Source organism: Eretmochelys imbricata, chromosome 4, assembly GCF_965152235.1.
Source record: "Eretmochelys imbricata isolate rEreImb1 chromosome 4, rEreImb1.hap1, whole genome shotgun sequence".
Taxonomy (NCBI): domain Eukaryota; kingdom Metazoa; phylum Chordata; order Testudines; family Cheloniidae; genus Eretmochelys; species Eretmochelys imbricata.
Window position 1 is genome coordinate 9,204,940 of NC_135575.1, and position 27,439 is coordinate 9,232,378.

Below are 27,439 nucleotides of genomic sequence, written 5' to 3' on the forward strand. Positions count from 1 at the left end.
TCATGAACAGTTCGTGCAGTCTAGGTCTCCTTCTTAGCAGTGTGAGAAAACTGAAGCTCTTACAGATAATTGAAAGCAAATGTCATGAACAACAAACAAATCACCACCTGGGACTGGTCTCTAGTTCAGCTGCAAAATAAGATCGAGTTTGACGATGCTGTATCATTTGTTTTGGCCTCTCTGATGGCCAAATCCTTCCTTCTAGTCCCCAGACCAAGTGTCAAGCTGTGTGCTGGGCGGATCTGCAAAAGGAAGGGGGAATGTTTAAACTGTTTTTTAAAAAACTTTGACAATAATTTTTCCCTATAACGTAGTGTGAGCAAAATACCTGAGGGTATGCAGTGTGGCAGAAAGGTTTGATTGGCTCCCATTTTAGATGATGGCCCCCATCCAGCGAAATATTAATGCGTGTGCTTAACTTTGAGCATGTGAGGTGTCTTGTTGAATTCAATGGAATTACTTACATGCTTAAAGTTAGGAAGATTCTTGAATGTTTTGTTGGATCAGGGCCTTAACTGGCTCTCTTTTGGGACGACCTGCATAACTCACTTAAGTAATGTGACTAGCCAAACCTGATATCAACAAACTGTCCTATCACCATAACCCCTCATGTATTCTATACTGATGCCCACTAAAAACACGGAAGAGGAATGAGGCATAGTATTTTTTATTCAACATACTTGTAGGTAAACTCATCCTGTGGTGAGCCAAGTCCTTTCTGCATCATGCCAGGGCTCTGTTTGCCTTTTGTTTTGGTTTGGTTTTGGGATGCGATAAAGCTGGGTATCAGTTGACAATGATAAATCTATCATGATGTCACAGCCGCTAACTTCAGTGTCCAGCTTCCTATATTTTATGCATCATCATATTGTTGAAAAATAACTGCTAACTAAAGGGTATGCCTTTGATAGGGCGGTGTGTTTGTTTTATCTTCAGTTTTTACACTGCCCGCTCCTTGCTTGTTCAGGCCCATGGGAGCAATGGACACTGAACACTGAAATGTAGTAAAAAGAGAAAGCATTTTCCACCCTTCAAAGGCATGTATTATACATACATATCCAATTACTGTTACCACACACCGTGATGGAGGCTCTATAGCTCTATGAAGCAAACTCCCAAACTCCCATGAAGAGTATGCTCACTTAGATCTCTTCAAATGTTATGGTCCAATGGCAGCTAATGATTGTTTATTGGTTCCATTTAATGCACACTAGGGATACTTTAGTGTTTGATTTCTCTTCATGCAAAAAACAGAGCAAACCGTTTGTAGCCTTTATTACTTGCAAAAAAGTGTTGGTTGAAGATAGCTAACTTGTCACTGTGCGAGGGAGGAAATTAAAAAGTGAAGAAAAGCAATGCCACACACCACCTTAATAGCACAGCACTGAACGTGTCTGTTCATCTCTTTGGAGAAGAAGGGAATGGTTTTATTGTTTGTAAAATGTATGGTGCATGCAGCATCCGTGGAATGTCAGATCATATGATATGCATGTGCTAAAAGCAGAAGCATCTCGTTTGTTTAATGGCTGTTGGAATGTAAACTTGCGATATGACAAGTCAGCGTTCAGCTTGCAGCTGTGTGCTGTGGTCAGAAGTAGTTCCGCAGCCTGAGATTAGCAACTTTTGGAGCTGAGTTGCCTGATTGCTTCCTTCTTTCAAGGAGTTCATTTATTCAGCTCATTGTGTTTGTGCTTTTGTTTTTAAGGAAAGAAAAGCTCAGTGTGGTACTTGTCTGATTAGCGATTTACATCTCTGTGAATGAATTGGCAGGATGCCCAAGTTTTGATGTTTTGTTCTTAATTTGCATTTTTAATGAGGTCTGACTAAATGGGTTCATAGTTACATCATTATAAATTGACCACAAAAAGACTGACTTTTTACCCCCTTATGGATTAGACATAGTACTGCAGAGTTCCATCTGTCATTCAAAAGAGCGGTACTTGGTTTCTTAGAAAGAGACCTTTCCATTAGAACAACTGCAAAATTGCAATGCAACCTTTAAGGTTTGCATGCAAAAAGAACCTTTGCTAATCTTGACAGTCCATGCTCCAGTCTTGTCTGTGTGGAGTGTAAGCATGTCAGGGTGGGCGCTATCTCCTACTCTGTGTTTGTATATGTCTAGCACAATGGGGCCATGGTTTGGCTAGGTGTTATCAAAATGCAAATAATAAAAAATAATACACTTGGATCTTGGCCATTCCACAGCCACAGAATTTGCCACAGAATCCACCCCATGACCAAGATTTGTGCTCTGGAATCTATGGGCCAGATTTTCTAAAGAGCTCAACACTGCACACTTCCCATTGAGTGTCTGAGCCACTAATGACTTGGCTGCTCACAAAAGAAGTCACTCACTTTATTCTTCCGTTGAGTTCAGTTACCCTTTTCCTCCTTTTGCAGTGTTGTGTTTTTCCCTGTAATGTAAGACAGAGTGGGAAAGGTAAACAGGTGTAGCCATCTAGCAGAGAAGGAGAAATGCATGGTGCATCAACATGCTTTTCTGGATTCTGCAGAATTCAATTGAAGGCCCTGTTTTCATTTCGTGATGGTACTGCTGATAACTAGAGCTCAGCGCATACAGCAAAACACCACTCTCAAACATTCCTTCGGGTTCTAATCAGCTGTGGGAATCAGCCATCTTCATGCCCCTCACTGTTCACGATCCATTATTAGTCACAGTCCATTTAAGTCAATGGAGCTGTGCTAATTTACACCAGTGGAGAATCAGGCTCCGGGACTGCATCACAGTTTTACAAGTGAGGCAGATAAGCAGGCAAGATGCATGATTTGAGGGGCTGCCAGTGGATGGGAAGGGCACAATGCTGGCCTTGAGGAACAGTGTATGGGTCAGAGACCTATGATGAGAGAGTCTGTGGCCAAAAACAGCACCAGCAGCTGTGGCCATATGGCTATTAAGCTAAAAAAGGGAGTTTTGCCACCCTGCTCGCCAAGAGCTAGTAAAACCCTAAGTACTCAAGGAGGAACAGTTTGCTTTGCAGTTGTAAATGTACCATGCTCCCTCAACCTGCTTAGCAGGATTTGCAGACAGTGAGATGTGGTCATTTTGCCTGCTGGCAGATGGTTTCCCTGTTAAATGTATGATACAGTTTGAAATACTTGGAGAATTTTTATTTTAAAATCACAAAAAATGCCCTATCCTTAACTGACAATATTGTTCTAAGGTACAGTGATGGGTTTGGCAGATCCCGTGTTCCTGAGTGAATTTAGAGTCTCAGTGTTATTCTATGCTTCCCCAAATAATTACCTGTCAACCAAAAAATTGTCAAGTAAAATGACCAAAAGGCCAGATCTTTGGCCTGCTTAACTCCTTCGCCTTCAGTGGGGCCATACGTTGTAGCCTGACTGGATGGAACAGTTCAAGATCCAAAACCTCATCAAGGTCTTCATCAGCACCCAGGACTTTTTGTATAGGTTTGCTATTGCTCCCTCTCCCACTGCCCCACCCCAGGGAAACATGCTTTGAAAGGAAGGATGCTCCTGAGGTTAAGATACCAGACAATGATTCATGAGTTCAGTTCCTGCCTCTGCCAACACACCTGCTCTGAGACCTTGTGCGAATCATTTTGTGTCTCTTTGCCTCAGTTCTCCATCTGTAAAATATGGGTAATAATACTTCCTTTGTCTGTCTAGTCAATTTCTACTGTAAGGTCTTCAGAGCTGGGTCTGACTGTGTGTTTATACAGCACCTAGCACGGTGGGGCCTGATCTCAGCGAGAGCCTCTGGAAGCTGCTGCAATACAAGTAATAAGACATTTTAAAACAGAAAGAGTTGGAAGTCACTCATTGTGCTTAGCTACTGCCAGACACATCTAAAGCAGTTTTAGCGTCCACCAAGGTGGCAGAAATCCAGAACTCCTGTCCTGACATTAAGAAACCCTTTTCAGCATGTCTCTCACGTTAGGATGTTGATGCACGGCTTCAGTTCCAATTCAGGAGTTAGATCCTAAGTAGCAGATATTTTTTAATCTCTCCGCACTCCGGTTTCTGTTTTGGCTCCGTGCAAATATCATTATATTGGTGTATAACCAGTTTAGATTTTTATAGCCATTCAGACCCTAAGGCTACGTCTGCACGACACACTGCTGGTGGCAGTATGTAGGGTATGTGTAGCTACATGCCGCAGTGACAAGTGGCCTGCGTCCATGTTGCGTCGTGTAGCTACACCTGCCAATGAAAGGCTGTGGCAGGGGGGAAGCCGTGGAAAGAGGCTTCAGCATCTGACTGCTGCCGGAGCCTTTCCCTGCTTCCAGAGTCTTTCCCTGCAGCAGGGAGCTGGTGGAGTCTTTCCCTACTGCCAGACTCTTTCCCTGTGCCAGAGTCTTGTCCAGCAGACGGGAAAGGCTCCACAGAGCAAAGGCAGCAGGACACTCCACTGCCAAGAATAGTGGTGTGGAAAGGGAGGCACTGCTTGGGTGAGTAGAGAGCCATATAAAGTATGTACTCTGGGACATACCCTCCCTCTTCAGGAGTGTCTTTACTCACCTAAGCTGTGCCTCGCAGTCTGCGCTCCTATTTGTACCCCGCATGCTGCTGAAAGAAGCCAGCAGCATAGATGAGCCCTAGGTTGGTAAAGTTGGGAACAAAAGCCTTGTTTCTACAATTTTGCAGTTTGATGTTTTAATTTTTGATTTTGCGAATCCTGAAATTCTTCAGTGTACAAAGAGACGGTTGTTTTCACCGTAGCATTTCAATTCCAGGCTTTGACCCCTTCTCTGGATCTGCTAGCACAGACCCCTGTGCTCATCGGCTTAATCTGCAGAAGGGAGGTTTAGGCTAGATAAAAGAAAAAACTTTCTAACTATAGAAACTAACAAAGTATAGGAAGAGGTTGCCAAGCGAAGTTGTGGAACAGGATTTTAAGAGCAGGTTAGACAAACACCTGAGAGATATGGTCTAGGTTTACTTTGCCCTGCCTCAGTGCAAGATGATGGACAAAATGACTTCCTGAGGTTCCTTGCAGCCCTGCGTTTCTTGGATTCCTTGTGGAGTTCAGCTGAGTTGACTAGGACCCAACCCAGACCCAAGGATCAGAACTGCTGTCTTATGCTATATACTCTCAGGATAAATTGATATGCACAATTGTAGTCACTTTATTTAATTAGGAAATCCACGTAATTTCAAGGGTAAAAGTATTTTTTTACAATTTAGTAGTTTTTCCCTTGTAAACACATCTTTAATGAGTAACATGACAAACACGACAAGACGTTATTTTAAACATCATATGTAGCTTCCTCAGAATTTATATTCATCTGTCTTGTGACTAGTCACTTCCATTTTATCTTCCTGTCATCCTGAATGAACTAGGAATGGAAATATAATTTCCCAGGGGCCTTAAAAATTGGGGAAGTATTAAGTGCAGCTGAAATTAAGTGATTAATAATTTAGTTTTAGGTCATGAATCAGCTTTATGTGATACTGAAGATCATTTGCAACCTTAGAAACACTGGGGGCAACAAGGTACTCGGGAGGTTCAGAGCGGTAAAACCTCTAAAGTGAGGCTGCTGAATCTAATTAATCTAATCTTCAGTTCTCCAGTACCAAAATTTATTTCCTTTTTGCACCAAATTTGCTCAGATCTTCTTGACAGAAAAATGTCAGCTCGCTTGACAATTGACTGGCAGGTTGTGTTGCATTATAATTGGAGAGAAGAGCAGAGATTTAATGGCTGCTCATAGTTCCTCCTGACCCCCCCACTCTTTTTTTAATATAAGGTTTTCTATGACAGATGCAAAAGGCCTTAGCAACTAGGCCCTGTGCCTTTTTCCCCCCTGCTTCCTCCAGAAGTAATTATCTTCCTCCATCAATAGCACTGTCAGAAATTGGGCACATAATTCAGCATTTAAATGAACAAGCAATGTAATATTTCCTGTCTCCCAGTGGAATGTTTTGCAGCTCACATTCTTCTCTGTCACTCGCTCAATCTTGATGTATGTCCTGCGCTCAGTCCTTGAATGCCTTCTATCCCTTGTGTTTCATTACAGATGTTGGCTCAGACTTGACACCTACTTCATTTGGAGCTTTATAGGACCAGCGACCTTGATAATTATGGTAAGAACTCCTAATTAACTACTCCATCTCCCAGGTCAAGAAATAAAACTTTCACTCTGTATCTTGAATTTACATAGATTAATTTGGGAAAAGCATGTTCTTATCTGACCCCACCTAACACAAGCAATTAGACACTCATTATAAGAGAGTGCATTCTGAAATACTTGATCAAAACCTGTTGGGGAAAGGAAAGTATGTTTCAGTACGAGTTTGTGCTGTGGACACTTGCTCAGAATAGTCTCTTGCAAAGCTTGTTTGATGTTATCAGACGTTTAGAAGCGCTGGTCTATATTTTGACACCACTGTATGCTCATCCCTTTGAATTCCAGGATGAAGCACTACATCGTTTATGCACAAAGGGAAATCTGAAATAGGAGCAAAGTCAAAAATGGAAAAGATTTTTTTCTCTCGCTTTAGAAGTTAAAACAAAATAAGTGTAATTTCACAGTTAACACGCTTTGTCACCATATCAGATAACATAGCAACAAGGTAAAGAACCAAACTTTAGAGACAGCTGGAGTTTGCCCATACTGAAATCACTACAATATGGCTTATATAAATCATGCTTTGTTTTAAATATGAAATAGTTCAGCCAACACAGCGAGGAATGAGCATACTCATTTCAATGCAGATGTTGTAGTTGGTTTTTATTTCAATCCAGAGTGTTTCATTAGCCGTCCAGGTTGAGGCCTGTGCCACTTGCTAAATCTGTAGTGGCTATCATATGTCACACACAAAAACAGCCCAGTTGTGTGCAAATCAGGGGATCGTGCCGTTTGAAGGATGTAGTGGCTTGCGTATTTTATATGTTTCTGTACAGAACCATTAATCTATATTTTTATTAAATACATTTATAAAAGGCCTCTCCCTCTGTGATTGCCACCTCTTGTCTGGGTCTTTGGTAACTCATTTCCAATCACTGGGAGCCTCTCTAGCATAGAGCTAGTGAATCACAGCCTATCTTTTACAGCATAGACCAAGCTCCTTTTCTCGGTCATTATATTGCAGTGTGTCTTTCTAACAGTCGCTTGCCCACCATCTCCCAAGTTACTCTGTATTTGAAAATTTATACTCACCCCTACCCCGGATGAAGGCAGGCCTTGTGGCCCTTTCCATGGGAGCAGGTGAACAACAAACTTGGAATGGTTTGTCATCAGTATGCACCACAAAGCCACAGAAGAGCAGTTACAGCAAAGAAACAGCCGTGTTAGTCTGTACTCGCAAAAAGAAAAGGAGTTCTTGTGATGAAGTGAGCTGTAGCTCACGAAAGCTCATGCTCAAATAAATTGGTTAGTCTCTAAGGTGCCACAAGAACTCCTTTTCTAGTTACAGCAAAGATTTTTAATTTTCTGTAACATCACTTGAAACGCTGCTGTTGGTGTAAGGGCTGGCTTCATCCAGCGTCTATTGTATTGCTGTTCTCTCATTCGGCAAGCTGCCTTGCCTTTATAGAATACTAGGCAATCATCTATGATTTAGTCTCTGTAAAACTGTAGTGAGAACTAATTTCCCAGAGCAACTCATCTGTTACAAAGAAAAGACTCACTTCCTCCCCCCCCCCCTTCTGCCATGTAACACAACCTTTTCCTTTCTTTCTTTCTTTCTTTTTTTTTTTCATTCCAGCTTAATGTAATCTTCCTGGGGATTGCTCTCTATAAAATGTTCCATCATACTGCCATCCTGAAACCTGAATCCGGCTGTCTCGACAATATCAAGTAAGTGGCTTTTCCCCCCAGTTCTCGCTCTGTTTACAGCTCCCTTACTCTTTGAACAGAGTATACTGTAATAAACCCTCTTGACAGAAATGACAAGAAGGGGTGAGGCATTGTCTTTATCTCATGTCATCCTGTTTTTGACTGCAGAAGTGGTTTATAATGAGCAAGAACGGGTGGAGGAGGATGAAGGCCTGTCTGTAAAGGGCCCTGGTATCAGTGTGTGTTTAAGACGAGTGGTGGCCGTTTTCATTCAGTTTTGCATAGCACAGTTATGTGTGCCCGCATTGAAAAAAACAACGGCCAGGTTCTTTAAAGTAAGATGGAACTGCAGCCAATGTCAGATGGAATTACAATTTGGCAATTATTATTTCAGTACTGTGCAGAAAAGGAGTGGAAGTGTGGATTGCTATTACTTCTCTCTGCTTTGAGTGCCACAGCCTACTTCTGATTTGTTTCTCTGCAGTAGATTTATTGGCTCAAATTCTGCCCTCAGTCCAAACGTAAAGTAACCCATATGGCTTTAGTGGAGCGCCACTGGAGTTCCTAAGATCAAAATTGTGTGCTCTCTGCACAGCACGTATATTGTCCTTTACTTTGGTGAGCATCCAAGGCACGGCATCATATTGTCTAGCTATTGATTGAATAGAATATTAATGCCCGGCAGTGCCTGCCTGTGACAATGCCTATGGCTTTAATTGCATGCTTTACAAATGCAAGTGAGATTTCAGGTGGCAGTGTGTGGTAGGATGTGGAGTCAACTAATTAATAAGACCATCTAATGAACTTTGTGGGGAGGAAATGGTCGGCATCAGCACTTCATTGTGTAGAGAGCAAGGCAGAACAATATCTGACTCCACTAAAGGGATCTCTCATCCCCTCTTTGACAGGTGGGAGGAGGGAGAGGACGGGAAGGGAACTCATTATATAATGACTGAATAGCACGTTTCTCCAAGAGGTTATTGTTGTTGCGGCTGTATCTGCTCTCACAGATGGTGCTTTCCTTTAAACTAGGCCAGGCCTCGCCGGAAAATTCTCAAGCTGGACAGGGGTTTGAAGTGCAACAGCAGTACCCCCAGCCCAGCTTTCCGATTCCAAAGACCAGTTGTTTGTAGCAGGGGCGGGCATGGCGAAGGGCAGCGCTGAGAGCCGCTGGAAATTGCAGAAGGGGAGCGAAAGCCTTGCAGAGTGCCCCTCACCCTTCCCCACAAAGCTCCAGTGACCCCTGAGTGTAACCCCTGAGATGTGGGTGTTCCCGGTAATTCTGCAGAGGTGGTGCAACAGAGCAGCGACTCTAAGCATTAACATGCAATCCGCAGAGGAGGGGAACGGAGTGGTGCTTCGCCATAGACCAAGCAGCATGGCCATGAGGCATCTCTGCTAGGGAGGGGGGAGCCTAGGTTGACATGTGAAGAGGAGGGCATTCTGCTAGGATGCTCTGAGCCCCATGGGGTTGAGTCTAAGGGCTTGTCTGAGCTACATATGCTTTACCAGCATAGCTATACTGGTGTAAGGAGATCAGCTTTCTAGGAAAAGGATTTTGTTTCTGGTGTAACTGTGCCTACACTAGGGCTTTTGCTGGCATAGCTATGGCGGCTGCTGGGTGCGATTTTTTTCACACTGCTAGCCGACATAGCTATGTCAGCAAAACTTTGTAGCATAGACTACACCTAAGATTCCCTGTGTTTTGTCTGGCTCTGTGCAGTTAATAAGCCCACGTGCCCTGCCCCTTTTGCCCCTCCACTAACTCCCTTCCCCAAGGGAGTAATAGGTTGGGTCTTGTATCCCTTCAGCCTCACACTGTATTTTTTATTGTAGTTTTTCCCTTTCAGTTTTTTTCCCATGATGCCTCATCTCTCTTGTAGATCACCTATCCATACTGAACTTTCATTTCAGGGTCAGCAGTACATGTCTCTCTGCTGGGTTTATTTCATTTTCTCTTAATACAGCTGGCGCTTCCTTAGATGTCCTGGGCAATTAGAAAGATCTCTTTGAGCAAAGCCTGTTTCTTTCCATATTCTCAGCCTCCACTTTGCAACGCAGATGGAAAATCTCTGGGATAAGAGAAGAGTTTATTTGGAAAGGGAGATTCCTTTGACAAACTGTGGCAGCCTAAACAATTACTTGTCCATAGAAGAGGCTGTGGGTGCAGGGAAATGGCTGAGCTCTCTAAGATCCCCCTTTCAGCCCCTGCTCATGAGCTCCTAAATGCAGGACATTTCCCAATGACTGGTGGAAGTTGGGAGCAGACTGTGGAGCTGCCAGATCCACCAGTTTTGGCTCCTGTTTGCTTACAGAAGCAGAAGGTACATGGTGCCCCGGGAAAGTGAGGTGTTCTGGCATGGGGAACTTGGATGTACAGGTGATATCGCGACAAAGAAGCTTGCAAAGTTTGATTTTACGGGTGGTATCTTTTACATCCATTTCCAGTCCCTTACTGCTGTCCATTCAGTTCTGGGGCACTTCACTGCCACAACAAGTGTTGCCAAAGCCACTGTAAGAAAAAGCCACTCCGTTCAGGTACGTGACAGGTTACAACCTCCTCCCTCCCCCGCCTGCCTGGGAACATGATTATGTTCTGTGTTTCAGCTGTGATCCCCTTTGACCATGTGTCATTACTGTCCATTCCTGATCTGGTGGCAGGCTGCTAGGTACCACAATGCCCCCTCTTCCGTCAGCACTATTTCAGACTCTTGGCTATATTAGGTACTAGGAACAATCAGTCCACTTTAAGAGTGTAGATGATCCAAAGCTCAAGTCAGTGGCAGTCTTCCCATTCATTTCAGTGAGCTAAGGATCAGATCTTAAATCAACAATACATTTAATAACACTCGGGACTAGCAATTTTACTACTCATATTATATCAGCTGTGTAGACTTGCTGTCCGAGAAGAATCTTTTCAAGGTCACCTGTCCAGAAAGCTCAGAACTTTTCTAAATTAAAATAATAATAATAATTAATAATAAGCTAATATAATAATTAAGGCAAAGATAACAATAATCTACTGAGTTATCTTTACTTGTGCTAATCTCTAGTACCTTTGTTAAAATGCCAGGCATTTATGTTACAGGTTATGTCAATTACAGTGTCATTGTAAAATATTTTATAGGTTCTTTGGCAGATGAATGTCTGTTCCTGATTTGACTAAATTAAAATGCTTTGAAAACACAAGCAATAAAAATGTTTTAAAACACCTTCCTAATATCTTTCCAAACCTGTTGCTTCATTACCAGTAACATTCTTCATTTTAAAATATGTGAAAGACAGAAACTCAATCTATTTAACTTGCCTGAGAAAAGATTAAGAGGTTACTTGATCACATTCTATAAGTACCTACCTGGAATTAGAAATTAGATTCAGGCTAGAAATAAATATAGATTTATAGCACTGGAGGTAATTAACTATTGGAATATCTTATCTAGAGAGGTGGTAGATTTTCCATCACTTGAAGTCTTTAAATCAAGTTTCCTTGTTTCTTTCTGAAAGATATGCTCTAGCTCAACTACAAGATATGTGCTTCATTCCGCAATCACTAAGTGAAATGCTATGGCCTAAATTGTATAAGAATTATATAACAATATAATTAGAATCGTCCTTTTTTGTCTTAAATCTATGAAAACAAAAACTTGTAGGTGCCAAAAAATTTGGCTGACCTCTGTGAGCCTTTAGTGTGGTTCCAAAATGTTAGATCGCTGATGAGTATTGTTTTTATTTTGTTGATTTTTTGTAAACAAATAAGGCCTTTTGTATGAAGAGCTTGGCTGTGATACTTGTATGACAGCTTTACAGCATTAGGGGAACTGAATGGAAGTTTGTTCTCCCACTTCATTTCCTGTTGCTGTTCTGCATTAAGCTATGACAAAGTTCTCGCAACATAAATCCTCAGCCAACTTGACAACTACAAAATATTCAAATCCCTGTGGCGATGTAAAAATAAAAGCTGTAAAATATTTGAATAGGCAATTAATAAGCACCTTGGCAATCTGGTGCTTGCTTATGTCGCTTTAAGGTTGGAAATACATTATGAAACATAGAAAATGGATAGCCAAATAACTCCACTTAAGCGAATCAACTTGATAAGCCCTGGGATGTCCCCTGGGGTACCATGAATTACTGTGCCAACAGAAGAGCCATTGAAAGGGCAGCGTCTGAGCCAGGTGCTGTATGGCTGAAGGATTTCTGCAGAGTTGCAGAAATAAACATCCTGAGCCTTAAACCATGAGGTACAGTGGCTTTATTATTGGGCTAACATGGCAGAATCTGAAAGTCCAGCCATTTAACTCTCAGCATCCATGAGTTATGCTCAAAGAGTCAAGGAAACACCTTGACATTTAGATGGATCAGAAGCCGCCTCATTCTCACCCATGTTACCTTTTCCAGCTTGACAAGCAGTTTTCAGAAAGATAAATCTATAATCTGTTAGTTTGTAGCTTTAGGTCAGTGTATAAAGCCTTCCCCTGAGCTCTTTCCACTTGCTTGTCCTTGGTCTGTGTTCTCATTGGAACAGGGGGCACGCTCCTTAAGTGTTGGGAAAGAGTCCAGCACAGAGTGCGTGCTACCAATAATAAATAAGTCCAGCATTCTGTCTTGGCTCTTCAGGCATGTAGTTTAGTATGGAGAGGTAGCAGCCTTGCCATGGTCTAAGACAGTCTTGATCTGCCTTGTAATTCCAAATGAAAAGTTTTCATCTTGTATGGGAAAATTTATGATTTCATGGAGAACCCATAAGCACTTTAGGGCAGGGCCAGTGTCTACATCTGTGGGGGAAATCCTGACTCTGCTGATGTCCATGGCAGAACTCCCATTGACTTCCATAGACCCAGGGTTCACCCTATGTTTATACCATGCCTAGCACAATAGGACACTGTGCCCTAGCTGAGCATCTGGGCACCATCATGATGTATGTATTAAGTAATTATAACAAACAAGTTTGTAACTGGGGTCTTTTGATAAAGCTGGTTTTAACTCTCTCGTCCCCTCCTCAGTAAGTTTCAAAACAAAAACCCTCTTTATGTTTTCAGATATTTAGGGCTCAGTCTCAGTGAAAACTAGGATTGCTTCAGAAGGTTTTAAATGAATGGAATATTATGAAATGTAATAAAGAAATAAAATGGCTCCATCTTGGAATCGTCTCACATCTCTTTGTCCTTCAGGAGATTCTAGCCAGGAATGGGTTTTAGCCCTCTTCCCTGCAGCAGTCTCACTCTTTAAGTTGTTTAAGTCATGTGCAGTGTTGCCAGTAAGAACTACCATAACACGTGTTCTATAGGTGCTGATCGCTAAATTATTAGGTAGAGCGGTGGGTAGATTCGATAGTCATGGCCATAAACTTGCACCCACAAAATTGCTGCCATTGAAAAGTATGAAGGAGTCTCAACAGGCAGAGGAAAGAAAAAGCCAGCTGAGAATGTCTCGACTAGTTCTGTCAGGACGAAATTCACCTCTGTGCCATGGGTCCATTTTGGGGGTTTAAATGGGCTGGAGTGGTGCATAGACCTTGTGCATGAGAATGAAATTAACTTTCAGGGACCAAAGCAAAGGAATGGTGTATTGCTGTTATACACTGCTCCATCATAGATGAGTGCTGTCCACTATCCTTCCAAACTCACTGGGAGAGTGTATTACATGTAGATGGATGGATCTTCCAAGCTGGGGATTGTGGCAGCATGAGGAGTGCCCAGCTGGTGAAAAGCCAATCTGTCTGCCTCTTATGCCATGCCCACGCTCCCATAGCCTCTTGCATGGAGATTAGAGAGAATGGTATAGAACAACATTGCATTCCAGAGATCTCCAGCTGGGAGATGGTCCCTGGCAGGGAGGCATTGCTGCCTGGAACACTTTAGAACAGCTCTGACTCTGCTCTAAAGTAGATTGAACCAGTGCAGAGCCAGCCATGGAATCCGGGAGCCACAGTTAGTCGCTGTGCAGTTGTCCCATTGTGCTCACTGGATGCTGGGCACAAGAGAGAATGTGGCCCAGATTTTCAGGGGCCTGGTACACATGTGTATTTTTTGATACTCACATGAATCCAGAATGCCTTATAGACCAAAGGATCTCATCTCTTTGTGCAGTTAGGCCCTGATCCTTTGTGCAGTTAGTCCCTGATACTTTACCACAGGGGTAGTCTCACTGATTTCAATGGAACCAGGCAGAGTTAGCCACATGTGTCAGTATTTTACTGCACTAGGGCCTTGATGCATTCTCTTCTCCGCTGGCCGTTGCAAACACTGTGACCTGCCAAGGCTTGTTCATGTTTTCAGACATTTTCCTATTTGTTTAATATCTGTTCTTTGTGGAAAAGAATGTTATTTCCTATAACCCCCACCCCCATCCTCCCCAATGGCTGTAACACAATTACATTAGGTCGAGAAGAGGCATGCTCCTTAATCAGAAATATTTAAATAATGGTTATTCTGGTCAGAGTACTGTTAGAAGTGGAGGGTGCTTATGTTCTCCCCTTTGGATTGCTTTCCTCATCCTACTGCCATTTGAATTACTTTGTTTGCAGTCTAGTGTCATTGGGAATTATGCATGACATCATTTTGGGGCCGTTACAGTAACCAAAACTGATCCTATTATGAAAGTATTGGCTCCAGGGATGGAATGATTATTTGATTAATAAAAGGCAGATTCTGTAATTAGTTTGAAAGAATTCCTCAATGATATTGGACACCTGCCATACCTAAAGTTATGCAGGAATCTTAATGTGCTTCCGAATGGCTGGAGGGGAGGGATTGAAGCATGCTTCATCATTCCAGAAAACGAGAGCCCATAAGTCATACATTCTATTTTTTAAACAGGGTAACATTTTCTTTGAAATCTCAGTGTGTTGTCTCCCCCTCACCCCCACCCCTGCCACTCCCACACTTTTAATTGTCCTGCTTTCTATCTGTGGTTAGATTTGCTAGCATTCCATTTAGCCAAACTGCTGTCACTGACATTTTCCCATGGTGCAGTATGTGGCTGTGAGGTTTTATTTTATCTATTTTGGAAGGGTGAAATATATGCCTTTATAGCCAAGTGCAGTTGCAAACCCATGAAAAAATGAAGCCGTGTATCAGGAGTTTTCAATTTGTTTTAACTCTCCTTCCCTTTTTCCATGCATTTTGTGCCACTGTCATTTTATAGACATAGTATACAAAACCCGTCTCAAAGTTCACTTTGAATTCAGTTGGAGGCCCTTTAAAACACAGTTAGGGTGGGCCTTCGCAAAGAATAAGAAGTAGGACTGGAGAGTTGTGTTCAGTGAAAATGTCCATCAAAGGAAATCTCGGCACATACAAAAAGCATCCTCCTCGGAATTTATTTTCCATTATGTTAGTTATTGGTACCCAAACTTTCCACTTGTTGGTTAGTTCAGTTTTTTAAAAGAGAGAATTAATTAGGGACCTCAAGATAGTTTTATCCCAGCATTAAATCCTTTTACCTACATTTTATTGTTGTTGCAGCTTGCTTGCTCTGTGTCAACCTTCTAGCATTCCTCTTTCTTTAGCAATACAACAAACACTGAATTAACAAACTCAAGTTCCATTGGATCATTATTTATTTCATTTGTGCTATTTTCTAAGCGAGAAAGAATGGTGTTAGTTACTGAGGCCCCAATTCAGGAAAACATATGCTTAAATTCCATTGAAATCAACACTTAGGTGCTTCCCTGAATCGAGATCCTGAGGACCTGATCCCACGCAACTGTGAGCCCTGTTATAATAATTGGGCCTACAAATTTGTGATAATTGTAAAAAAATTAAGGAATCGAAATTGCCGTGTTGAATGTTAGGCCTAATTGGTAGGCAAAATAATGAAGGGTAGTCTGTTCCACCCACCATTCCCTTTGTGGGTCCTTCAAGAAAGAGCCTTTTTTGGAGGGAAGGAGAAATGAAATTTTAAAAAAAGGGAACAGAAGATGGATGCTATCGGTAAAGCAAGCTTCACCATTATGGCTGCTACCTACATCATCTCCTGGGATCTCAGGCCTTCATCATCTTAATTGTAAAAAATGTCCTAACCAAACCAAGCCAAAGAAAGGTACCTGAATAATATCACCACCTATCCCAGTCCAGCCAAATCCAAAATACCACCTAATATCAAATCAAATGGAATTTTAACCACAGCTCCATCCCAGCTCAGATAACTTCTTCTCTCTTCCCCAAAAGGACAGTTGTTACTACCTTTGATACCCTCTAAGAGACGATCAAACAGAGGGCTTTTCCTTCTAAAACTCTCTCCAGCTAAAACGAAAAGAAACAAAAAAGTTGTTAAAATGAAAGCCTTATTTAATACTTTACATTTCAAATGTTTTAACTGTTTTTCCTTCTTTTCTGTATCTTTCATACAATTTTTTAAAAAACATTAATGATGTTTGCCATAGTACTAAGCAGGCTGAAGTCTCTATATACCAAACCCCAGGCCTTGTTTAACACTGTTTAATGTTAAGCAGTAACTGAGTTAGGTTAACACCTTTGTCCCATTTATTCCATCTAAATTAATACAACAGTGCATCCAATGGGATGATGAACATCCTCAGTTCCCATTGAATTCCACGGGAGTTGAGGATGGATCGAGCACTAAAGTTTTACAGACCAAAAAAATAGTCCTTTCAGAATTTAATTTAAGGGAAACCAATTTCTCTCAGCCAACTACAATAATTATTTTTCACACTCTTGAATCATTTGTCCCACAACAAGAGCCATATTTCTCATCTCACCATTGTCATCTGAAGAGAGACATCTGGTAGCCTAGTGCACGCTAATAGATTCTGTCACATAAAGCAAGGCAGCACAAAATGCGATTGCGGGATAGGGAGAATGGCTGTTTGCCTGTTTCCATAGGGGGGTACCAAGAGCAGCCAACTTTCCAAGCTGTGGCACTCATTGCTTGGGAAGGAAAACCGGGCCCCCATATTCTCTCGTTTTTGGCACCCAATTTTAGAAAACTCTGGCCTAATTTTCAGAGGTGCTGATAACCCACAACTCCAGTTGAAGCTCCTTACAACTTTCACTCTTATCAGCTCCTGGGATGTGTTGAATTCTTGTGGTTTAATCAAGTGTCTCGCAATAGTTAATCTTTTTCTTAAAGCCCCAGCTTCTGGAGTCATGTGCTTATGTGAGAATTGCAACGTTCATTTAAAAATAAGTTTCTAGTCTCCTATATTTGCAGAAAATATGCTTGGAAATGTGGGTCCTAAAGGCTCAAAGATAGGAGGCAAAGAAAAGAACCACCATTTCTTATTGTTTAAAAAATCTCTTGATTTTTTTTAAAGCCACTCCTATGTCTTTTGCTGGGTCTGATTTATGATTTTTTAACATTAGGGATAGACCAATCTGTACTTCTGAAAATCACATTCTGGTGTGTAAATTTGGGCACCCAGAAATGAAGCCACTAAAAATGACAAGCCACTTCGAAAAAGTGCCCATCTAACTATGCTACCCATTTTCATGTCCTGTTCTCCATTGATTGCCAAGGCAGCTACAGCTTATGATTAACTCATGAGTCTGTAGATGGCACATCTGTTCATATTACTACAGCCATGGGAAACAACTTCTTTTGAAATTAACTGATCCAACCAAAATACAGTGACCCAAATCCTGGAATGTGTTGAGCACCTGTAACTGCCATTGAAGTCGGTGCATTTCATCGATGATGTATTATATATATGGTATAGGTGTATTTTCATATTTTCGTTATGTACGATATTTAAAGACACAGTTGTGAGTAGTTTAGGCCCCAAAATTAGGTTTTTTAAAAGTACCTAGAAAACCTTTAATAAATAGAAATGAAATTGAAAAGAAAAAATAATGAAATTTAAAAAGAAAAAATGAATATTAATCTACAGAAATGTTTAATACAATCTGTGCTCAGACACAGTATCATGCAAAACAGAAAGTGAAACTGATGGATCCAGTTTTATATACCAATCGGATTGAAATGCGATAAAGTAAACAAATTGCTTTCAGGGCAGTGAAAAGTAAGTTAGATTCTAATTTTTTAAGCTTCCTTCCACTTTAATAATAAGAGAATCGGTCAGTAATGTTGGTAAGGATTTTTTTTAATGTTTTTTCTGTTGAATGTCATTTTACCAAAGCCAGATTAATTTTTCAGTAGTATAGGAGTGTTTTTGAAAACAAATGACAATACAAAGATAATAGAGATCACTTTTCATATCTGTATATTAAATCTTTGTTAATTTCTGTAGCAATTTGTATGATCACCTGAAGACACAATTCTTGGAAATGGTTAGTGGTGCTGCAGGCTCTGGCAGTAATATTGTACCAGCTTCAGATGGGGGCTCATCTTGCAGAAAAGAAACATTTTAATCCTTCATGACTTCTGCACTGACAGTTGCCTATCAACATGCAGAGATCATGCTGTATAACTTTCCGCCTGTGGCTCATCCTACAGGGTGCTGAAGGCTGCGGAGAAAAAGTACCAACGTATTCGTGCTCAGAGTCTGCTCAGCCCAGCACCTGAGCCGAAAGGCTTGGTTGTAAGGCCCAATCCGGCAAGGCATTCAGCACCCCTCAATTCCTGTCACTGGGGAAGCGAGGATGATCACTAAGGATCGGGCCCATTATTCCGAGACCTGTGCACAGTGCTAAATAATGGGGGATTTTGTGCACCCACACCAAGCCCTCCTGAGTATATCCGGGAAGCGGGTGCGATGGGGATGAGCCAGGGCACCACCCAGGGATAAGTGTTGATGTGCAAGCCAGTGAATGCAAATGATTATTTGCAGTAGTAGAAGTGAATATTTCTGTTACCCTGTACCCCAAAGCCCTACTGATGAATTCATCATAATGTGTATTAATAACAGTGATTGTTAGGATTTCCATTTACTTCGACTAACCAGGAGGAGGGGCTATTCGAGCACATCATTGAGAAGGAAGAGTGAGAGCAGAGCCAGCCACGACACAGCAGTGCTTCTAATTCTATCCCCAGACAGTGTAAGAGTCTAACTGGCCTGTTTGGACTAATTATAGTCTTTTTGAAACTATAGGTTCAAATCTCACTTCCTCCAGTACTTCCGTCCGAAGTATATAGAGGCATATGAGAATCTACACTGGGAAAAGATATCTCATACTAAGGAACAAATACATAACAAAAGCCAATGGCTGGAAGTTGCAGCTAGACCAATTCAGACTGGAAATAAAGTGTAAAAGTTTAACAGTGAGGACAGATAGCCAGTGGAGCAGCTTCCCAAAGGACATGGGGGATTCTCTGTCACTTGGAAACTTCACAGAAAGTTCCAGCTTCACTTGAAAAATTTCCAAGTGTCTAGGGGTACATCCACATGGCAAAAAAAACCAAACCCACCCACAGTAACGAGTCTCAGAGGCTGGATCTACAGACTTGGGCTCAGTAGCCATGTAGCTGTAGATGTTCCAGCTCGCGCTGGAGCCTGGGGTCTGAACTGGGGGGGGAGGGGAGGGGGCATGTTTCACAGCTTGAGCTCCAGCCCAAGATGGAACATCTAAACAGCTATTTTTAGCGCCATAGCACAAGCACAAGTTGTAGACTCAGGCTCTGAGACTCACCTTGGTTTTTGCCATGTAGACATACCCTAGGTGATTTAGGTGCTTTTGAAAATGGGTCTGAGATCCTATGTCACTTACCCCACATCAGGGGTGATATTATTCACCTAGTTTAACCACAGACTATTTGGCTAGATGGATGAAGTTACTGGGTGAGGGTCTCTGGCCTGTGTTGTGCCGGAGGTCAGACTGGGTGATCATAACGTTTCCTTATGGCCCTATAATTTCTAATGCATGTTGGCACAGTGCTCTCACAAGCTTAGCAGTCAGTTTACTACACCTTTTTGGATCTTATGTACCAAAGCATCATGCTCAACAGCCCTATAGATTGGTCAGTACTCCTGTCACACAACCCACATCTGCATCCCTGCATGATCAAATTTCTAATATGCAAAACCAGAAGAAAGACATTCATCTGCTGCACATACACAAAATTAAGTGCTTACAAGAGTCCTACCAAGCAAATGTGCTACATATTCTATTTTTAATAGTGTGCAGCGTTTGCAAACACCTTAAAGGAAAATTGCTAATATTTTATGTCTTTGAAATGGAAAACCACCTGGGATTGCATTTATTTTGATGCACGTTTTTGTCCAGATGGTAAACGTTGATTGCAACATCATATTTTGTCCATTCCTGTTGGACGGAGTTTTAGTTTTTTTTATTAATAATAGATTATCGGTTTTTTTGCTTGTTTAGCTATTGTTTTCATGATGGCTACATTAATGTTGAATGGCAATAGGAAGCACTAATCTTTCCACTGACAGGTGTCTTCTTTCCAAAATAAAAGCCAATCAATAATTACTGATGGAGAGAGTGTCCTGGAAGATATTAAATACCCAAGGTCTTGCTATGAAACCATTCGTCAAGATTATTGTTTTAAAAATTCACAGATTTAGTATTTTATCTGCAAAGCCCTGCTTGAAAAATGCAAATGTGGCCAAAGTCCTTATCGAATCTGTATCATGCAGAAACAATCAGATACATGGTTATACTTTACTGTGTTTTGAATAATTATGGCACGTCTTTGCAAAGTTAGAAGGAAGGAAATAAACAGGGTAAGCAATTTTAAGGGCAATTAATTACTTACAGAAATTAGATGAGCTTAACAAAATTGCTCTTTTCAATTACAATAATTAAGAACAAATCACAGAAAACCTCCTGTTGAAACAAAAGGGAATAAGAGGCCTGATGTTATAAGATATAACCAGGCAAATGGTGCAGTAATTCCAAATCCTGTGCCTGAATGACCGAAGAAGGTGGTCTAGAGTGGTGGATATTAAGTGGGTGAGATTTGCAAGACTTTGTAAGAGAGTTAGGAGTCCTACTCTCATTGAAAGTCAGTGGGAATTGAGTGTCTGATAACAACAGGCACTTTTAAGGATCCCGCTGTCTAGTGACTTGATCCTGTTTGTGGCTGTATTTCCCCATTGCCCTACCCTTTGTGTCCTCATTGACACCAGTGTGACACGGCACTCCCGTTCTGATGTGGTCATGACATGCACCCACCTGGCAATCAGTTTTCACTGGCATAGGTGACTGCCCCAGGTGCAGGGGAGTGATGAACTGGGCCCCAGATCCTTGCCCAGCATTTACCTGAATTATCCAAGGCTTATTTTGCTCCTCTTCTAGGGCCACTCTCTCTTCCCCTCGCAGGCTCCTTGACCTCCTTTCCCCCAACAAAAGTACCCATCCCTTCTACCTGAAATAAATCCTTCACAGTGCAAGGAGCCTGCTACCCAATTTAAACATCTTCAGTGACTGGGTAGATAGCCCAGGCACCATTGTAGCTATTTGAGAGCAGCTGGCTAGCCTGCTGTATCTTCTGGGAACAAGGCTGAATGGGCCGATTACCCCACAATACACCCAGAGGGATCGCCGAAAAGCAGGCAGTCTAATGTTTCTCTTTTTCTTTTATGTGCAGTAAGCTCTTGAACTCTCATCTGGGCCTTCCTGCTGATTCTGGCTATGTTAATCTAGCAAAAGCTATTCCACAGATGCAGTGCCAGGGTTTGCCAGGGCTTGCCATAACTTACTGCATCAGTTACGAATGTAAAAAAACTGAAGAAAAAAACACATGCACCATATCTCATGGCAGATACGAATGGAAAATAACATCATATTTTGTTTTAGTTCCTTCTCGTATTTGACTACAGGAATTCCCATCTCAGGGAAACTACAGTTTAATCACTTGCTGTGAAAATGAATTATACACATCATTTCAAATCATTTTTGAGGAGCACGCATAACCTTTCTGCTTTTCAGAGCATTGATCACCCATGGAAGCCAAGTAAGGTCCTACTCACTTTGGGCTCATTTCTGCCATATTTGCTCAGCAGACTATTTATGCTCATAGTGACTACCCATATGAGTAAGGATTTTGGTATCAGCACCCTTTATCCACGTTTATCAAGCCTGAACCTGTTATTGGTTTCAGGAATAAGGGGAAACACTTTGAAATGTCATAGGTATTTTTTAAGTAGAGGTACCTAAGATTAAACTATCAAGTGTTGAGCTGCACAAATCATAGCGTCTGTTGTTGGTTATTTATGTCTTACATTAATGGGATGCTTTCCGTTCAAAGTTGGCTGAGAAGTTAGATTTTGTAAAAAAACAAAAACAAAAAACTAAAATACAGACTTACTTCATTTGTTTTTGTCCCAGCTGCAAAAAATGTAAGCAAACAGTATAAATCATTAAAGTAATTGAATTTCAGAAGTTTGTTCAAATTTTAATAATCTAGGTTGCAAGTAGCACATACATGAGGAAGTCTGTTTGTCTACAGTATATTACTTTGAGGTTGTCGATGTCCCTTTGAAGTGCAAGACTGTGGTGTTCACTTGCACTCTCACATTTCTGGTCATTCTGTCTCCAAAAACACCAATTGGGATTTTAAATAGAGCCTAAGTCAATAGGATTTGTGCTCCTAAGTTACATAAATGCTTCAGCAAATCCCACATAGAACAGAAATAGAAGGGGTCAGGAGACTGGAGATGAAAATGATTAGAACCATAGGTTGATTTCTGAGTGAATTAGAGAACGGAAAGGTTGGCACTGTTTATTTAAGGGAGAGGATGAATAAAAGGATCCTCATCCATGGGGGGGGTCCTAGGCATTATGGTAATACAGTGTGTGTGTGTGTGTGTGTGTGTGTAATAAAAATTTATAATTAATAATAGGGGAGATGTTAGAAGTTGTGATGCTTTTCAGGGTACTCATGACTCAGTCAAGTTTTTACCCCCCACCTTCTGTGAGTGGCAGAAATGCTTGTACTTAACTGCGTGACAGTTCCCTGACACCATCAGCCCGTTACCCACCTAAGCAATCTCCTCTGGGCTATGCCAGCCCTTACTTCGCCTTGCAAGTTAACAGTTGGAGTGACCCAGTCCCCAACCCCCTTTGAAGTGTTCCTCTGTACCCAGCCCCTTCTCTTCTGAACACTCAGAGAGATTCCAGGTCTACTGTCCCCAAGGGAAGAGTGTACACACCAGCTTGTACGGTTCAACTCAGGATCAGCACCTAGCTTAATCTCACAGCTCTGAAATATGTTTACAGTGAAAACAACAATAAATGTATTAGCAAAGGTTCAAGAGGCATGAAATGTTGAGAAAGGATAACAGAAACAAAAGGTTACATATAAAACAAAATCATAACATGATTTCTGGAGACTAAGCTTAACAAGCTATCCTTCGGTCTAGAGACATTTATCTCACCTTAGACGTCTTCTGCAGCATTTTCAGCCAAGCCTGGTTGTGATCCTGTTTCCATGAATGTAACTGCTCTGCCTGATTACTTCTTAAGGGAAGGATAAAGGGGTGTCTTCCTGGCCTTCTCCTTATATCCCCCAAAGTTCAGTGGTTGTACCCAGAGTCAGGATAACCTCCTGTAGCTTATTCTCCAGTGTGTTGCCTCCCTGTTGACTTCACTCTCCCCTCTCCATTGACTTTGTGTGTAAATGAGGCTTCCACTTTGTTGGCTTAACATCTTTTGTTTGGCAGAAAACCTGTCTGTCAACTGTGCCGTAATACAGACTTTGGGAACACGTTTTTAGTAGACATACATAACTGCTTGCATAGTATCTGTGCCTATATTTCACAGTGGTATCAATGACCAATGTGATCCTGGCTTTCATTTAAGACCTCACATAAAACATTCTTTGGTGAACCAGAATGTACAGATCGGAATCAGGATATTCTTGTAACGCCCTTGCCAGTTGGCATTGAGGGATTAGAGTCTCAGAAGTGTAGGCCAAGATTTTAAAAAACAGATGCCTGTTTAATCCCTCGCCATCCCTTCTGTATCTGGAGAGCTGCTGGATGCTCTCTGCTTTGAAGACCAGGCCATTTAGTTAGCTGCCTAAATGGGGATGTAGGAGCCTAACTTTAGACACTGTTTGGTCCTGCAAACATTGCAGGGAATACTGGAGGTAAAGTGAACACTTCTTTCTCGCAATGTAAGAACAAGGGGACCCAATGAAATTGAAAGACATGTAATTTAAATCGGATTTTAAGAGATTTACACAACACATAGTTAACCTATAAAACCCATTGCCCCAAGCTACAGTTGAGGCTTTTGTTGGATTCAAAAATGGACTAGTTGTTTATATGGATAATAAGGCCATCCACCATGGTGTCAGACAGGATGCAAAGAAGTGTGGTGACTTAGATCCTCATGTCTCGGGGCATAAGCTAATCACTAGTTGCCAGGGGTTAGGAAGAAACAGATGGGGGTTCACAGTATTTTAAATACGGACTCTCTACTGATTCCTTATACATGTGTTACAGTTTTGGGGATATCTTATGTTCATTTCACCAAGACTTGGGGTCGATTTTTTCTTCCTTGTATCGTATCTAAGTATCATGCCAAAATGTTATAGCTATCAGCTACATTCTCCCTCAGTCAGGATTTGGTAATATATCATTCCAAGGCTGTAGTCCCTTTCCTGTAATTTCTTGTGTTCAACACAGGCAATAATGCTACACTAGCAATCATAACAACATACAACACCCTGAACTTTACCAGGAAGCAGGGTCTGCTCTGGTGTTCAGATATTTACATGTGAGCTAATCTTCATAAAGCTACTTTTGTTTTTAAATCAAAATGAAGAATAAAAATGTGTACTTAGCAACCTACATGACATGAGCCAGAAGTATGAAATCAATTGGAGTTAGGCACTTACCTTCTCGGGTGCTTTTGAAAATCCACTAAGGGCCTATTGGCATCTTTAGGCACCTAAATACCGTTGAATAGCTGGTCCATAGGACTTAGGCTCCTAAGTGCCTCAGTCACTTTGGAAAATAGGTCTTAGGCTTGTAAGTCACTTCAGTGTTTTGAAAATTTTACCCTTATGTGCTTTTGAAAACTTTAAGCTAAAAGGCAAATCCAACGATTACACATTTTGTTTACACAAAGATAAAACAGACCCTCCAGATACCTTGGAGAAAGGCCATTGCTACTCACTCAAAAACTTAGAAAAGGCTGTGACAGCTGAAACTAAGACAGTAAGGCTGTGTCTACACCATACACCACGGGCAGCGGTGTGTAGGGTATGTATAGCTACACGCTGCAATGAAAAGCCTGCTGCATCCATACTGCGTTGTGTAGCTACACATGTCAGTGAAAGGGTCTGGCCCGGGAGGAGGCGCAGCTCCCCACTGCCGGAGCCTTTCACTGTTAAGAGAAAAGACTCTGGAGGGGGGAGGCCAGTGGGGGAAAACCCAGCTTCACACTGACTTACAAAATACAGAAAACTGGTTATGAGGCCGAAGCCTGCACACTCTTCTCCTTCACTTCCCATGGCTTATCAAAGCGGGGAGCAGACCTGCGGACAGCACCATGCTGGGGACGTGTGGAGGGAAAAGATTGTGTCTTGCTCTACCTAGTCACTGCTCCACCTTCTGCAAAATATCTGCCTGGCCCCATCAGTGTGGCCATGGGGACAGGGGAGCAGCCAGGAACAGCTGCATTAAGTGACATTCTCCTTTCCCCAGGGAGCTCAGCTGCTGAAGAAGACCACACAGAAGGACTGGTCCTGTCCTTTTTTGCCCTTCTTGTCTTGACTGCCTCTGCAGTGATACTTTTTGTGGCTCCTCCTCCTGGGTAGCTGGATAAAGTGTGCTCCCTGCTGCTTTCCCCTCCCCCTGCCCTCTGCTAGGACACACTGTGGTCTGCACTAGGGGTTGCTGTCAGCTGGGCAGTGCTGGAGGCTGCCTGTCCTCTGCCCGGGTACCAAAGTCCCCAGCTGTAGCATCAACAGGCAATAGCAGGGGTCTGAGAGGGGGCTGGCTGGCTGGCTGCCCTGCTGCTCTCGCAGCCCCTTTGAGGCAGAGATGGTGCAGTGCCTGGAACCCCAATTCAGCCCCTCCCCTAAGTTACAGTCAGAGCCCCTGCTCATGGAGGGAGACAGAAACCAACAGGCCCTCAGACTAGGGGCTCGCTCTGTAGACTGTTGGTACCAGTGGTAAGCTCCCTTTACTCTGCCCTCCGAACGGGAATCCTACCCATTCCCAAGTCCCACTCCTTTCCCCAGAGAAACAACCCACCAATAGCCTCCCTCATGGGCCCCAACCCAACAACCATCAGGCTGATTCCTCCTCTCTGGCCAGTTCCCAACCACCACCCTACCTCAGTGGTGAGACCCTCGCCGCTTCCCTTCTTCACCCTTTGCTTCTGCTCCTGACTTGACCCGTCTCCCCCAGTAGTGAGGAGAGGAGCCACACCAAGAGTATAGGCCGGGGAGTGACACAGGTGTTTCCTGGCCTGGGAGGATGATTCAGGGTGGGACTCGCTCCAGCCAGGAGTCCCAGCTGTCAGAAACCTCCCTCATCCTTTACCCCGAGCCCTCCCTTCCCAGCCTCCAAGGCTTCCCTGCTAGAAAAAAGTCCATATTATGAAGTCAGGTGTCATCCCCCTGGGAAGCAGTTAGATTGGCTTTGCCCCTGGATGAAAAGCTATCCCCAAGCATCCGAACACAGCAGAGATCTGCATGTAACCACAATAGTGGCTTCTTCTGCCCCCAGCCTGGGCCTGCATGCTGCCAAGCAGCAAAGAGGCCAGGTGTAGAGAAACTGGCCATCCTCTCGTGGGTGAGAGCATGGCTGTAGTGGAGGGAGGCCAGCGCAGAGTGCACAAGATGGGAGGTGCTGGTTGGATCCTGGAGAAAGGCTATGGGGAGATGACAAAGCACCATCACCATTGGGCTGGCGTACCCCCTCCTCCTCCTCCTCCAGCTTGAGCATTCACTCAAGCTGTGTGTGGGGGGGGGGGTGCATCCAACAGCCCAGTGGTGTTGGTGATGGTGCGGAGGCGGGAGTCGACTCTGGCGTGGGGTGGGGTGCGGTGGAGTTAGCGGAGCTGTGAGTGGGGGCGCAGGCAGCCTGGCTAATGAGTTGGGCAGGGTTGCTGGACCGGGACTGGGGGCAGCTTTCCCACCTCGCTCGGGGCCTAGTCCTGATCTCACATCCAGGTATTCCAGTGACTTTCCTGGAATTGCTCCCAATGGACACAGGGAGAAGAACGGGGGAGTGGAGGCTGCCAGTGATGGAAGGGCACATGGTCCCCTTTGGAGTGGCGTATATTGTGCGCCTGGCCAGCTCAGCTAGCTCTATGTGTCCTCCCTGCACCCCCACCCTGCGACCCCCGATGCCCACACTGGCAAACACAGCTCACCTGCCCAGTACAGGGACAAAGCTGCCATTAGCCAGCCATGGCATGGTACTAAGCCCTGTCTCTGCATACATTACACTAACTCAGCCACATATTGTGTGCAGGAGAAACAGAACGGAGCAGTTTGCATGAAATGCAGGGCTAAATTCCCACACTAAGGGCCGAATTCTGACCCCCATTGATGCCCAGAGGGAGTTATGGGTATAAATGAGAGCAAAAATTGACCCTGAAAGGCTGCATACCATGACCATTATGGGAAGGATAAGGGAGGATAAGAAATATGGCGATATTTCTTTTTGAGCTCCGGTAATATGGAATTGGTAATATCAAAACCTTGGCTGGGATGATTTAGTTGGGGATTGGTCCTGCTTTGAGCAGGGGGTTGGACTAGATGACCTCCTGAGGTCTTTTCCAACCCAAATCTTCTATGATTCTATGAATTGGTCCCTTCAGACATGACAGATT

The 27,439-nt window shown here is 42.9% G+C and overlaps 1 protein-coding gene across 17 annotated transcripts in view; it reads left to right on the plus strand.

Moving 5' to 3' along the window:
• ADGRL3 (adhesion G protein-coupled receptor L3) overlaps nucleotides 1-27,439 on the plus strand; it is a 440,011-nt gene that overhangs the window by 355,570 nt on the left and 57,002 nt on the right. For all 17 annotated transcript variants that reach the window (XM_077814298.1, XM_077814297.1, XM_077814299.1 and 14 more), the window contains 2 exons: nucleotides 6,003-6,069; nucleotides 7,693-7,784. In XM_077814298.1, coding sequence (XP_077670424.1) covers nucleotides 6,003-6,069; nucleotides 7,693-7,784 — 159 coding nt within the window. The remainder of the gene's footprint in view (nucleotides 1-6,002; nucleotides 6,070-7,692; nucleotides 7,785-27,439) is intronic.